General features: G+C 41.4%; 1 protein-coding gene across 1 annotated transcript; it reads right to left on the bottom strand.

The window, feature by feature from the left end:
• Positions 1-11,036: 11,036 nt before the first annotated feature.
• LOC106638160 (alpha-1A adrenergic receptor-like) lies at positions 11,037-13,217 on the bottom strand. Its single transcript, XM_014351212.3, has 5 exons — positions 13,131-13,217; positions 12,300-12,533; positions 11,990-12,226; positions 11,736-11,904; positions 11,037-11,654 (listed from the first exon to the last, which is right to left on the bottom strand). Exons 1-5 carry the CDS (start codon positions 13,148-13,150, stop codon positions 11,277-11,279), a joined length of 1,038 nt encoding a protein of 345 aa, XP_014206698.3. The 5' UTR covers positions 13,151-13,217; the 3' UTR covers positions 11,037-11,276.
• Between the last annotated feature and the right edge of the window lie 386 nt (positions 13,218-13,603).

Raw genomic sequence — 13,603 nt, 5'->3', positions numbered from 1 at the left:
GACTTTTACGTCGGGGGCATAACATTGTCCGAGAAAACTCGTTACCAGAGGCGCGTGGGCCAACCTTGTATTTTTAAACATTTCTACAAGAGTAGGTATACGCGCGCTATGTGGAGCACCGAGAGCCGATGAAAACAGCACAGAATTACATCACACGCCGGCCGGCCGCCTGTTGGTTGGATAAGTATTTTCTTCTCCTTTTTTTTTATTTTTCGTACGCAGCGCGAATCTCCTCGTTACACCCCTAGCACGTGACTGGAGATCACGTAACAGTGGAGGAGATCGCAGGTAGTTGTGCTCGCGTATAATATATACCTAGTGGAACCGCGGCTCCGAAAATACTCCAAGATTCGTGCTTCTATACTTACATATACATGTAAAACAGCGTGGCGCTGACTCATCGGTGCTGATTCGGAGGGTAACGAAGCGACCGTTCGACCATGAGCTTAGTGTGTGATTCAATCATGTACGTGTATATAGACGTGCAGAGGCAATAACGCGTGCTCTTCCGCGATGTAGGGATCACCCGCTGTCTGCATCTCTGATTTTTATAGGTATACGCGCGGGTGCGTGTGTTATGTCTGAGCTATATATATATATATACACACATCATGACGATTTTCTATTTTTATAGGGGAAGATTGGTAATTTTATCAAAAGTGATCGGTACTTTTTACATTTTTTCATTAATTGGCTACTTCGATTCGTGTTTTTCTTTTTTTTTTTTTTCTTAAAAAATATTATTGGTGTTGACCAAAATTATGACTTACCATTTAACAATGTGACATTTTAATACAATTTCAGGAATAAAATAATGCGTCTGACTGCACGTTAAAAACCTTGCGCATCTTTGTGGTCGCGTAGATTTTTAAAAATAGCATTTCCTTCTTGAAAGTTCTTTCGTGTTAGCTCCTGGAACCACCATTTGTCACTGATAAGGACACGTAAAGCTTTAAAAACCTAATGCTAGGATATTTAATAAGAAAAACTATGGAGCATCTTAAATAAATCCTCACCTCCCAAGTATTTTAACAGTGCTGACATTTAAAATTAATCGTCAAGTGGTACAATACCTATCCAGTAAGTGTATATTTCTCTTGTCTAAGCGTCGATTTACCAATAAAGTAACTCGTATTCATTGAATAAAATGTACTATCTAAGATAACGATCGATACATATGGCCAGACTTATTGGCAATTTACAATGGCATTTTCATGCATGCATTCATGTATTTGTTTTTTAGAAATTTCATAGTAGGGAGTTAATTTAGAAAAACGATACTAACACCTGAGTAAATTTTCATACAAATTTGAACAGAGCAGGTGTCTTTAGTACATTTTTGTAGGGCGCTAATATTAAAAGTTGCCAACGTTTCATACCTCTTTTATCTGCCATTTCCCTGCACCAAGAAAAGCGCGCATAGGTGTACAGAAGAAAAATAAAACAAACAAAAAAATGAGAGAAAAGTATCTCGTATAAATTGAAGGATCGAGAACGAAAAAAAAAATGTGCCGGGAGAGCCCATGCATGCAGGCGATAAATCAGCAGGGAAGCATCAGCACTGCATACGCGCACACGGGACGAGCAGCCATGGGACATATGCGAAAGCTACTTTTCAACGTCACTTCGAATCTACACTTCCTCGAAGCGTAAAGTCACCCGGGCGGTCCCTCATATCAATGCTCGCCCCCCCCCCCCGCATTAATCGACCAAACGTATACATGTATTCCAGCAGCAAAGTATCCTCCACTTTTCTTTTTTCCGATCCCTGCAGTCACCTGTTTCATACCGTATGCGTAAGTATATGGATATTTTTCATGCGAGCCTGCGGTGGCGGCGACGCGCGCACTACCATCTAATGGATGTGCGGTGTCCGACAATCAGCCAAGCATGTGTTCATCTCTCGTGGATCAAGATCGATGACTTGATCCGTTGCAGCGCCAGCTTCCACCTACTATTCATTTACTCCCTTTTTTTTTTGCTGAAAGTGCACACTCTAATTACTTTACGAGCAAATATCTTAAGTTTCATGAGCTTACCTGCACTTTGTAAGACGTTTGTTAACCATTTTTTTTTTTTTTTTTTTTTCTGAGTAAACGTTATATATACATATATGCATGGTGGAAGTGACGTTGCATCATATCAATTGTGGTAACTCGCGGGATTTAGGATTGCGTCATTGTCTGGCGTTAGGGTACACGTACCCAACTTGTTTGAAAAGTCGAGTCCGACGCCACGTTATACATATTCATCATCGAGTAAATAAGTTTTATATTCGCAGACAATTGCATGTTGCATATCGTTTGTGTATATTATTATTATTATTATTATTATTATTATATTATTATTATTTGTATTTGATCAGCGTGACTCATTCAATGTAAAACAAACTACTGTTGTAACACATAGAACCGTGACTGTGTGCTTTTCCCGTGAGATTAATCAATGTACACACACACACACACATATATATATACTCATATGTATGCATTGCATGATTGATTGCGCTTTCTATAGCAAAAATTTCCCGTTCATTGAATAAGAGCGAAAGTCGAGAATCTTGTTTTTTTTTTTTTAATGCGAGTACAATGCGTGTAAGCACAGGTAGACCTATGTACACGCGTGGACAGAAATTTCAGAAAGGAAGAAAAAAAAGAAAGTTATAAAGGCGCACAAAATAAAGAGATTTCAATTTTTTTACGTATATAGGTGCAGTAAGCAAAGTGCGTGCACGCAACAACATCAGAGATCCAGCCAAACAGCTTCGAGGCAAAACGCCAATATCAATAATAGTCCTCGGCCGGCATTAATTTCAGTACCCGAGAGAGAGACCCCCCCCCACTCCTCCGTAGGCTTCGAGCGTATGTGCTTTGTAATTTAGCAAGTACCTATATACGTGACAGGTAGAGCATCATCGCGTCTGGGGCGGATTTTCATTCATAAGTCAACGTCACCGTTCTCCCTTCCCCTAAGAGGTATTGCACAATATACGCGAGGGGGCCCCCCCTTCCTCTCTTCCTTCCTTCCTCCTTCTTGCATACTTATACTTGCTTGCTTTTGTTTTTCTTCACTTTCGTGGAGGCGGCACTCGGAGATTCGAAAGATATCGCGCTCCACAGAATGGTGCAGGTTTCTCCATCGAACCGGGATTAGCTGACGAAAATGGTACAATTCAAATGGTTTAAATGAAAATTTAATTATTTCGTCCAAACGTGCTACGTGTTATTTAATCCTTTACAAGTTTTGGTGTTTTTTTATCAGACTGGTAGATATAACCGCCCTGAAGAATATTGGTGATGGCATTTTATCTTTTCCAAAAAAAAAAAAATGGTCATTGCAATAATGAATGGTTTGGTTGATTGAAAGTGATTTTAGGGAGTAATTTCCATTCCTTAGTTCCATGGTTGATCATTATGGCCCTTTTCATAAACGATACGACAATCTCGTATCAGCTTGTACACAAAAAGTATCAAAAAATGTGCTAGTTAATAAAGTTTATTCACTTAGTCGCTGAAGTACTAATTTAATGGCCCAATTAATCAAAAGCTCCAGTAACCATTCCAAAAAAACCAAGCGTCTATCACGTCCCAATCAAGATAATATTCTCACGAAGGAGCTCCCCGATAGCATCCGAAGTAAGTGGGAGGGGGTTGCATTTTCACACGTCTAAAAATAGACCAGCGCTACCTACTGCCTAGTCTGGCTCGCGCTATAAATACCGAGAAGCCACATATATAAATATACACTTACTACATATTATGTATGTATATATTTCGCACACAGACGCGCAGTTCGTATTGTTCCTCTCCACTTGCGTAACTATACGTACACACATCCAGGTATACCCGTCTACGTAATGTTATTGTGTATCATCTCGATTTAGCCCCCCTTGTCTACCCCAATTACCGATCGTCTACGTGCACGCGTGAGTCAGATTTTTCTTTCTTTTTTTTTTTTTTTTTTTTTTTTTTTTTTCGACGGGCACGTGCGTGCGCGTATTTAGGTCTCTCACCAGTATGAGGTGTGCTGTAAGGTTTTGCAACCAATCGATCCTGTAATCTGCAGCGAAGACCCTCTTAGCTACTGCCTCGGTTTATCCCTCGTCTCGTGCATCCGATCGGTATACCGAATGCGCTGTTGTGCAAGCATCGAAACGGGGACACATACTCGGCGGAAACAATACGTACGCGATTCACAAGCGAAAAATTGAAACGAAAGTATATATAATCGGGCAAACCGTGGCGAACCGCGCGAGCAGGGTAATAAAACGCGAGGAGTACAGGGGAAGGGAGAGCTCGGCTCGTTCGTATAGCTCGAAAGTGTTAATAACCCGGGGTACTTAACTCGCGGAGACAAAACGCCGCGTGTGCCCCAGACGAGAAAAACGAACGAGTGGGCGCCACGGATGTGAACGCTCTCGTGAACGTATATGTATATTATATACTCGCTCGCGTGTAATATACAAGTGCCCGTGTGGAGCATCAAGCAGGATGTGCCGCAGTTTTTTCAAGGATGCCGCGAAAAATTCGGAGCTTTTGTGCCGGCAAAAAAAAATAGAGGGGAAGAAAATGACGCTGGTGCGTATTTATCGCCTGGTTTGGGAATGAAAAAAAAAATACTGCTCTCCTTCCGCGTGTGATCAATCGCACGCCCCGCGTGTACACGCGCGTCGATATTATTGCGTCCGCGTAACACGTTGTTGTCTGCCGCGCGTTATAAACCTTCGGGTTTCTCGGGTCTTTTAAGGCAAATTGGGGGGGAGGACCCCACCCACTCTTGGGTTTTTGTCCCTCTCGAGTATACCGGGGACCAATGTATATATATGTACCAGCACTTGCATTTTTACGAGGCTCGATTGTCACCGGCGACGCGCGTAACTCTTTCGCGAAATTCACCGTGCGTGTCTGTTTTTTTTCCGGTGTCCGGTCGTAAGTAGGAGTATACATTTATATATGCATGCAGGTAGGTTATTTCTTTCTCGAGGATTCCGGAACTTTGGCGAGATTGTTAAATTTCGAGGCTCAAACCGAGTTTATTAAATTTTCATTTCTTTTTTTTTTTTTTTTTTTTTTTTTTACGAGTATCAGTGGATTTTATAAGTTTTCGGTTTTTACGGTCAACCATCGAGGGAGCGTGTGGAGAAACAATAAAAATCCCCGTGATTCTCGAAGGAGAAAAAACCAACCAGGATATCCTTAGTTTGCGCACTTCACGTGCGTCACGTATGGGTTTTAAAAAATTATATGTATACTATATATTATTTTACAGTGCACCAGTGAGCCATTAGCTATACTAAAATTATATCGTGCGATACACCCGCGTGTATATTTTTCGTAGGGTAATAATGTCAATTTTTCAAATAATAGACTTGTGCCGTGCGCGCGGGACTACCTCCATATTTTCCCGAAATGGCACACATCTTTCAAAATGCCGGGAGATCCTAATCTATACGAGCACAACAGAGTCGACTCTCGTGGCTCCCGAGCCGTTGTTGTCGCTATTATTGTTACTTCGAGTATATACTTTTGCGGTATTGACAAATGGCCGCGTTACGTCGTATACCGTGCCCCTAAATTGGACGAATAAATTTTATTACCCAGCCAGTGGCGCGACTGTGAGAAAGCGAAAGGACAACCGGGTATATGGAATGCAACGCGTGCCAAGAGGGATGTGGCTTCCGTTTGTCATTGCGGAGGACCCCTAAGACGGTCCAACGTATTGGTTTGGTGAAAAAATTGTGCCGTGATTGTCACCATATACATAAAATGGGTTCATTTGGTCGATCCTATCATCGAGAAGGACTCCGATAAGCCGTGAGTTAATCGCTCCATTAAAATTAATGTACGGAGCTATGGGGAGCGGTAAAACTATTCGCATCGTCTCAGCTGTGAGTACGAAGTTCGTAAATAAGAGGAAGACCGGAGCGATGAGTTTACGAGTGGGCCGTTAACGTGTGGGAAAAGCTCGTTAATTCCGACCGCGGAAACAACTTTCTTGTTATCATTGTACGCTCGAGCTCCATGAGTATACATATATTGGATATTCGGAGTGAGCGCGGGTTATCATTTATTCGCCATCTCCCTTATCGCTCGAGTTGGGGACTTTTCTCACGCGTGTGATTCTCGCTTTTCCCAGCCCGTGATTGTTTCGACTTTTCCATGTGGTGTCGTTAACAGTTTGAGCGTAGAATTACAATCCAACCTTATCGATGAAAGTGAAGGTAATTCAGATCAGAACAAGCGTTAACCAGTACATTGACCGGGAAACGTTTGAGATCTCTTCGATCGCCGGATCCACCTAAAGACGCGTCCAAAACGCTTCCTAGGCATGTTTATAAAGCGAACAAACTCAATGAGCGCTGCACTTTCCATTGAGTCCGCGTACCTACATCAAGTACCTTAAATCGCACTCTGTATGTAGAAACACACGAGCGGCTATAAAAAAAAAAAAAAAAAAATTAATAAATAAATAAACCAACTCGGATGCGGTTCCGCGTGAACGGTATCGCACCGCAGGTACATCGTGCCCCGGCGAAATTTCAATTTGGCGCACAAAGTATCGTTCTTATACGTGCTCGAGCGTGTCAGCCTCGATAACGTCCTTTCGACGGTAGAAAAAAAAAAAATACCCGACGACCCGAGCAACGGCTTAAAAAAAAAAAAAAGGACATATGCACTAACGCAAAGGGGCGAGGGGGCAAGGGGTGTGAAATTAAAGTCGAGACAAAGGTGACGCGCCCGAGTGTCTCTCGCACCGGCAGTAAGTACCTATTATGTACCAGCGCATCGAACGCGATATAGCGTACAATTTGTGTGGTTGGGCCTCTCTTATGCGCGGACCGGCTCGCCGGGCCTTCCGATTGTATACGTGTATATGGGTGTGGAGGCGCAGTCGGTCGCTTGCGGAGCTTTTGCATATACACGTTTTATGTACGGTACGACGATGACTCGAGGGGCCTTCGTGGAAGTTTCCGGGAACTCAGAGTTCCCCTGATGGCGAACGTTACGAGCTGCTCCTGTGCACACGTCACGCGTAGCGGATCCTTATGTGCGTTTTTTTTTTTTTTTTTTTGATCACCGAAATCGATGCAAAAATCTTAATAAATTAGAGCAGATAAAATTTACCGTCACAATCACGACTTGCCCGATGGGAAGTAATTAAGCATCGGTGATTAGATAATGCAGCGGTGTCGTGGAGGTACCAGCTTCTTATACTGCATTAAAGATTCTTATCTATATACTACAGTCTCATATAAAATACAGCATTTCATATCCAACATCCATTATGCGAACGCTTGATACGAGTGAATGGTTATCTTTTGTAGTTACCAACATTTAGACGCCTCTTATGAAATAATAGCACAACGTACAGACTCTCATGAGGTAATCCGAGGCAATCAGTAGTTTATACATTTTACAAGAAGTAGCGCATAACGTGGAGACTTTAACGAAAACTAACACATACACCACGGATGATCACGAATACTAGCGTAGCTAAAAAAATTGCACTGTACATTTTTACAGTAAATTACACGATTACATATGATTAACTTCCCGATCTCGTTTTTACCTTTGTCTTCAAAAACAATACATTGACTTTGGGAGCCAACAATTAATGGAGTCTCTGTGTCCTCGCTCTCGGACCTTTTTAAGGCTGTGCTTGCGTTGAAGGTGTATACCGCTTCAGTCAAGTAAAGAGGAAAAAGTAGCAAATCCGTGACTGTTGGCTCGATCGCGAAAAATTTGATGCAACTCAGTGCAGCGTGTAATACGTATACTAGCCGCATGGGGTGTCAAGGTCAAGCTCCTCCCGGCCTTGGGTCCCGTAGATGTAGGATCTGGACGAGCGCGGCTTTGTTGCCGCCGGCGATTAATCAAATTTTCGTGCCACACGCTGAGAGGGCTGCGCACGCCCTGTCACACGCTCTCGGCGAGTTTCCGGCTCGCGCGCACCGTATAACAAGTACGGTTGCAGCGGTTCTCGCATTTCTTTTCTCGTTACGCGTGTGCGTATAATATATGCTAATATACGAATGATATACCTGTACGTGCACGCGTGGAGGCCGCCTTTCTTTTTTTTCAAAACATCTCGTTAGAGGGGAGCGTTTGTTTAATTTATCATTGCGACGTCTCCGTTTCTTCTTTACTTATTTCGTGGCTCTAGCGCACGAATTATGGTGCATCGAGGTGGAGACCGTATGGTTACTTGTACAATTGTGATTGGAAATTCGACAGTACTCGTCCCGATGGGTGATTCGTATATTCAATTAATCAAAACTCGTTTTTCCGAGTCGCAAGTGAATTAGTACTTTGATTGTCCCTTACGGTCCTCGCAAGTTGAGGAGGATACGCGTATATACAATATGCGGATCGCGCGAAGCTGTCCGAGGGAAACAAAAACTCGTCGCTTATTACTATTTTTTACTTTTTTTTTAATTTTTTTTCGGCCGATCGATGATTACAACTTTGCAACACATTAGCAGCAAATTGGTCAACGCACGTCATCATCGAGCAGTGGTCTAATAACGTCCGGTGCAGGATACATGATATTATAGCACTTGAGCTGGTAAATACAACGTTGTTGCACTCGGGTACGTACATACTTTTTATCGAATCGTTTATGTAAACCGCGCGCTAATTACCCCACTTGCTTCGAGAAAGTACACGTTTCTCGGGCGCTAATGAGCTCTGCTTCATTTTTTTCAAAAACGACATTGAAAAATTTCCTTCGCACCAACGGGAATCGCAAATAAATATCTCCGTCCCTTCGTTTTTTTTCTCCCTTTGTTCCGTAATGGCTCCCGTGGGCTTTTGGCGCTACGCGAGTGGCCCAAGGATGGCACAGGTGAAGGAAATACCGGGAAACCTCCTCGGATGACGATTGTTTTTTCTTCGAGCCTCGGCACGCGGAAATTCGAGGCGCGGCCGCGCGCAGGGAAAACCGGAGTATCTCGACTTTTCTTCCGCTACGCTGGGCTCCGTGTATTTATACACACACACACACGACGCGTCGAATTCTCCACGGGGACATTTTCCGCGGTTGACGCGCTCTCGCTACAATAACGGTAGAGTTGACGGGGTATTTTCTTTCTTTTTTTCATATCAGTTCGCGAAATCGTTAATACACGCTGTGCTGCAAAAATGGAATCCGCTCGATGTATCATCTCGGATTGTAAGTTTGCCATTTTGATTGGACACAAAGTCGCGCGGAAAGTAAGAACCTTTTTTTTTTTCAACGCCACTACTAGATGTGACTGCTGGATGGTTTTTGTTCAACAACATGTGACTTTGGGACCGAGAGGCTGTGCAACCCCTAATTATTAGACGCGCTCCTTTGCCGCGCGAACAATTAGCGCAGAGTAGCAGCAGGAGGTGGGCCCCTTTTGTGTCACCGGCGAACCGTAGGAGGACGCAGAAGAGGACGGAAAAATGAGAGAAAAAAAAAAAGAAAAAAAAAAAAAAGGAAAAAAAGAAAAGTAAGCTTACACGGGGAGAAGGCAAAAACACGACACAAAGTGAAAGAAGAAAAAGAAGGAGAACAAAAGTAAAGAGTCGGCCCAAGTGGAAGAAGGACTCGGGAGTCTGGAGTGCACTTCTCCTCTTGTGGTGGGACACGCTGTACACGTATATGTATATATATATGTATGTATGTACGCATGTGTATGTGCATGAGGGGTCTACGCGAAATTAAAAAGAAAAGCAGCCCATAAAGATGAATTATGGTGATGACGTCCCCTTCACGGCGCGGGAGGTGCAAAAAAAAGAAGAGCCAGCCCGAGATGCTGTATACACGCGCAAAGAAAGATGCAGCCGGCGACAGAGTGGACCTCCTTCGTGCGACCCTACGTATATACCCTACACATATACACATTAGGGCTCGAGCACGCGCGCACCGCTATGTATACCGCATTTATGTGATGCATTGTGTAGCGGGTAACAGCGTGGGCGAGAGCAACAGCTGCTGGATCGGAGCAGTGACAAAACAATGCTTTTGTGTCATGGAGAAAGAGAGAAGTGGGGAAGGGGGGGAGACACTGTTGGCCGTCGAACCCGAGCTTTGTAATCGTTATACATGGGTTCGTGGCTTAAATCTTGACACGAGGTGACCAAAGGTTTTCCAAAAGCTGCAACTTTTCGAGAAACAGAAGAATCAAGCTCACACCTATGTCTTGGTCCTTCATGTATAAGAGTGTGCTGATGGTATCGTTGAGATTTGGATTCAGCACTTGAAAAGCCAAAAGCAGTAGTGCCATTTTTTTAACAATTAACAAGTATGGGTTTTTCGTTGATGGGCTTATTAGCAGATAACACTCGTACACATTTTCTTAGGAATTAAGCCGTAATATTTTACGTAGAATCTGATTTCTTTTTTCTTCCAAACAACGGCATTATCGAAAAGTCAATCGGTAGATTATATTTTTGTTGTTTCAACATTCAGGAAATTTAAAACTTTCTTTACGATTTTTTGTTTTTTACCTATAACGCACTACTTATCGATTGAAATGAGGAAAAAAAAAAAGAAAAATACTAAATAGCTTCGTAGAAGTTCATTCATAGAAGGTCATTAGGTATACTTTAAAAATTTATAAAGTTGTTTTGTTTATCTCGACTTGGTGCAACCTTGTATAGCTTCTACAGTTTACCAATTAGCATTATCAGTGCACCTATTAAATTTTTTATGAGGAATTATAAAAAAAAAATTTTGGAGCATTTTGTTCGAATGTAACTTCAATATCAGGTTATTAAGATGTACGTTAAATTCTAACAGCCGTACAGGCTTTCAAGCTTGTATTCGTATTGATAGAATACCTGTAATAATTATTATAGACTCCACTAATACGTGCATTATCGCTGTTGGGAAGGAATAATGCATTTAACAAAAAATACATTTGGAAAAAGACTATTCGGAACAAGGCTTATTTGAAAACAGGAAATTTTTGAAAAATTTTTATTAAAAATTCATACATTGTACATAAAACGAACTATTTAATAATTCGCAGAGCAGCAAAACCCTATGTACAATAGTACGGGCTCTCAACTACAACTAATTGCTATTTTTATGTACATTAGAAATGAGATCGACTCAATTCTATTTTTTATTTAAAATTATAAAAATACAAGGCTAACAGTACGTTTGTTTGACACCACGAGCATCTGTACCTACAGGCGTACCTATATACACTTCATAACACTACATCTAGAATATCTAGATTGAGTAATGAATGAATAATTATATATAAAAATCTCTTATCTACTATCAACAAAATGAAATGTTCATCAAGTTTTTAAAACGTTATATCTGCCCTGTCGGAAAGCCTCTTGTTCGACAACAGCGGATATCGTCCTTAATTTGTTAAATACCTGGCCCTCGGCCACATTTTTCGGCGGCCCCACCTGTTTCTCAATATCATTCTTGGACGTCGCATCGTGAGCTCTGCGAAACAGCTTCTTCAATTTCATGTAAACTTTGCGATAAGTTGGCTTTTTCCACGCATAGATGAACGGGTTGGCGCAGCTGCTGCACATCGCTATCCAGTACGACGCGCAAAACGCGATGTCGCTAGACGTAGAGGTTTGTTGGAACACGTACAAGAATAAACTGACCATCACCGGCAAACAGCAGAAAGAGAAACAGCCCAAGATTGCAAGCACCATCTGGACGAACCAACGATTTGATTACAACAATTAGATGTATATATACTTGAAAAATGGTGATCGTGTATATAATATGCATACCTGATTACTCTTCCTGTTGGTGACGTTGCACACCTGACCATTTCCTCTGGACCGTATACTCAGTCTTTTCGTGAACGACCTGGCTTCTCTCCAAATTCGCCAGTAAAGAATCGAAATACCCAGCCACACTGCCACCAAATTAGGTATCACAATCGCCATTACGTAGACCCTACAAAATCAAACAATGGCGTGATACATAGGCGATGGATTTACGTATTTTTTACATTTAAGATATAAACTGTACGATCTTGTACCTAGGAACGATCGTGGACAATTTACAGCCACCCATAGGCGTGTAAGCGTTCCAGTAGAGAGGTACCGTGGATATGAGGAAAGATGCGCTCCAAATGACGGATATCCCTGTGTAGATCAACTTTTTGGTCACGATTGCTGGATACTGGAGTGGATAAATGATCGAAATGTACCGGTCTATGGCTATTGCCACTATGTTGTAGTACCCCGAAGTGTAGACCATTGATAGGAATACGTACCTGTACAAGCGAGAAAGCGCGTAAAAAAATTAAGCAATGAAAAGTCGGTGTAACGTCATTTTCTTATACTCACCTAAGTACGCACGAGAACTTGTTGTCGAGCTCTGGATTGAAGAGCAAGATCAGATTATAAATTACCGCAGGAGCCACGAGCAAGTCTGAGATGGTGAGACTGAGGATTAGGTGGTTGGAGGTTACGCTGAACTTTTTACGATTGAGCCACAAGGTCAATAATGTCATGGAGTTGCCGAATATTATCAGCAAAGCCATAACTATGGTACCCAATATCCAGCATATCCTGTAATCACTGTTTAACAAGTGAGATCAATGACAACATTTTAGTTATGGATACTTGGAGACAAAATTTAGATCCGTGATAAAAAGGGTTATAGTTCATTTGACTTTGCGACATAAAAATGGTTTATCTAGTGAGAAAAGATGGGATCAATCGGTCGTTTGGTCCGAAAGAGAAGAATTTCATTTTAAAATCGTACATTTTTCGGATAAGTATAGATTAAAGAAATACGGGCCGTCATTGGTGAAACATTTTAAGACAGTAAGATAATGCAAGAATTGTCAAAGGAGCATAACATTATTATTTTTATCATCACATCAGCCGAAACCTTTTTATATCCTGGATCTATTGAATTTTCCTACTTTCCAGGAGATATGCATTGCTTATTCAACTGCTATTGTATAATTGCAAATGTACTCTTCTTGTGACATTTTTTGGGGGGGAAAAAAACGATGTTTTATAATCAAGACAATTTCATGTCCACAAACCACGAATAAATAAACTTTTTAATAATTTTTAAAAGCATTTAAAAAATGCCCTTCTCTTGATAAACCTATTATTATTTATTTTGTCCTAAAATTTAGTAAAAAATGCAACTCGAAAACTTACGTGAGGTCAAAGTCGAACATGGCTACGGTATAGTTGTTTAAGATGTGAATCGTATAGTCGTAGGCGTTATACTACTCTCCATACCGTATTTTAGGACCCACAAAAGTCATGGGACAAGATAATAAAGGCGTGCACTTGTTTGTTCTTAATGACATTCGTTGAAACAATACTTTATGGTTAACGCGTTCAACTGAACGTGTGATTATATTTTTAGTGACGGTAATTGCTTCGCTTGACAAATTTCCAAAAAAATAAGTCAAGTCAACGCTCGCTCAATCATAGACTTTGCAATTGTCGAATAATCAATTACTTTGTACAAGACGTAGGTACGTAAAGTTTAGCTAATAAAGAACATTGTTTTGCAAGCAATAAAAAATTAATATAATTATTGTCTTTACATTTTAAAGGTAGACCAATAACGATGAATATTACAGAGGTACTGCCGAGGCTAAAATTTTTATCTTATCACGAGG

The sequence above is a fragment of the Copidosoma floridanum genome, unplaced genomic scaffold, assembly GCF_036245765.1.
Source record: "Copidosoma floridanum isolate Cflo_tuat_1 unplaced genomic scaffold, Cflo_Japanese_pri ptg000014l, whole genome shotgun sequence".
NCBI lineage: Eukaryota > Metazoa > Arthropoda > Insecta > Hymenoptera > Encyrtidae > Copidosoma > Copidosoma floridanum.
Note: the sequence above shows the minus strand (reverse complement) of the source record. Positions and strands in the feature narration are given on the sequence as shown.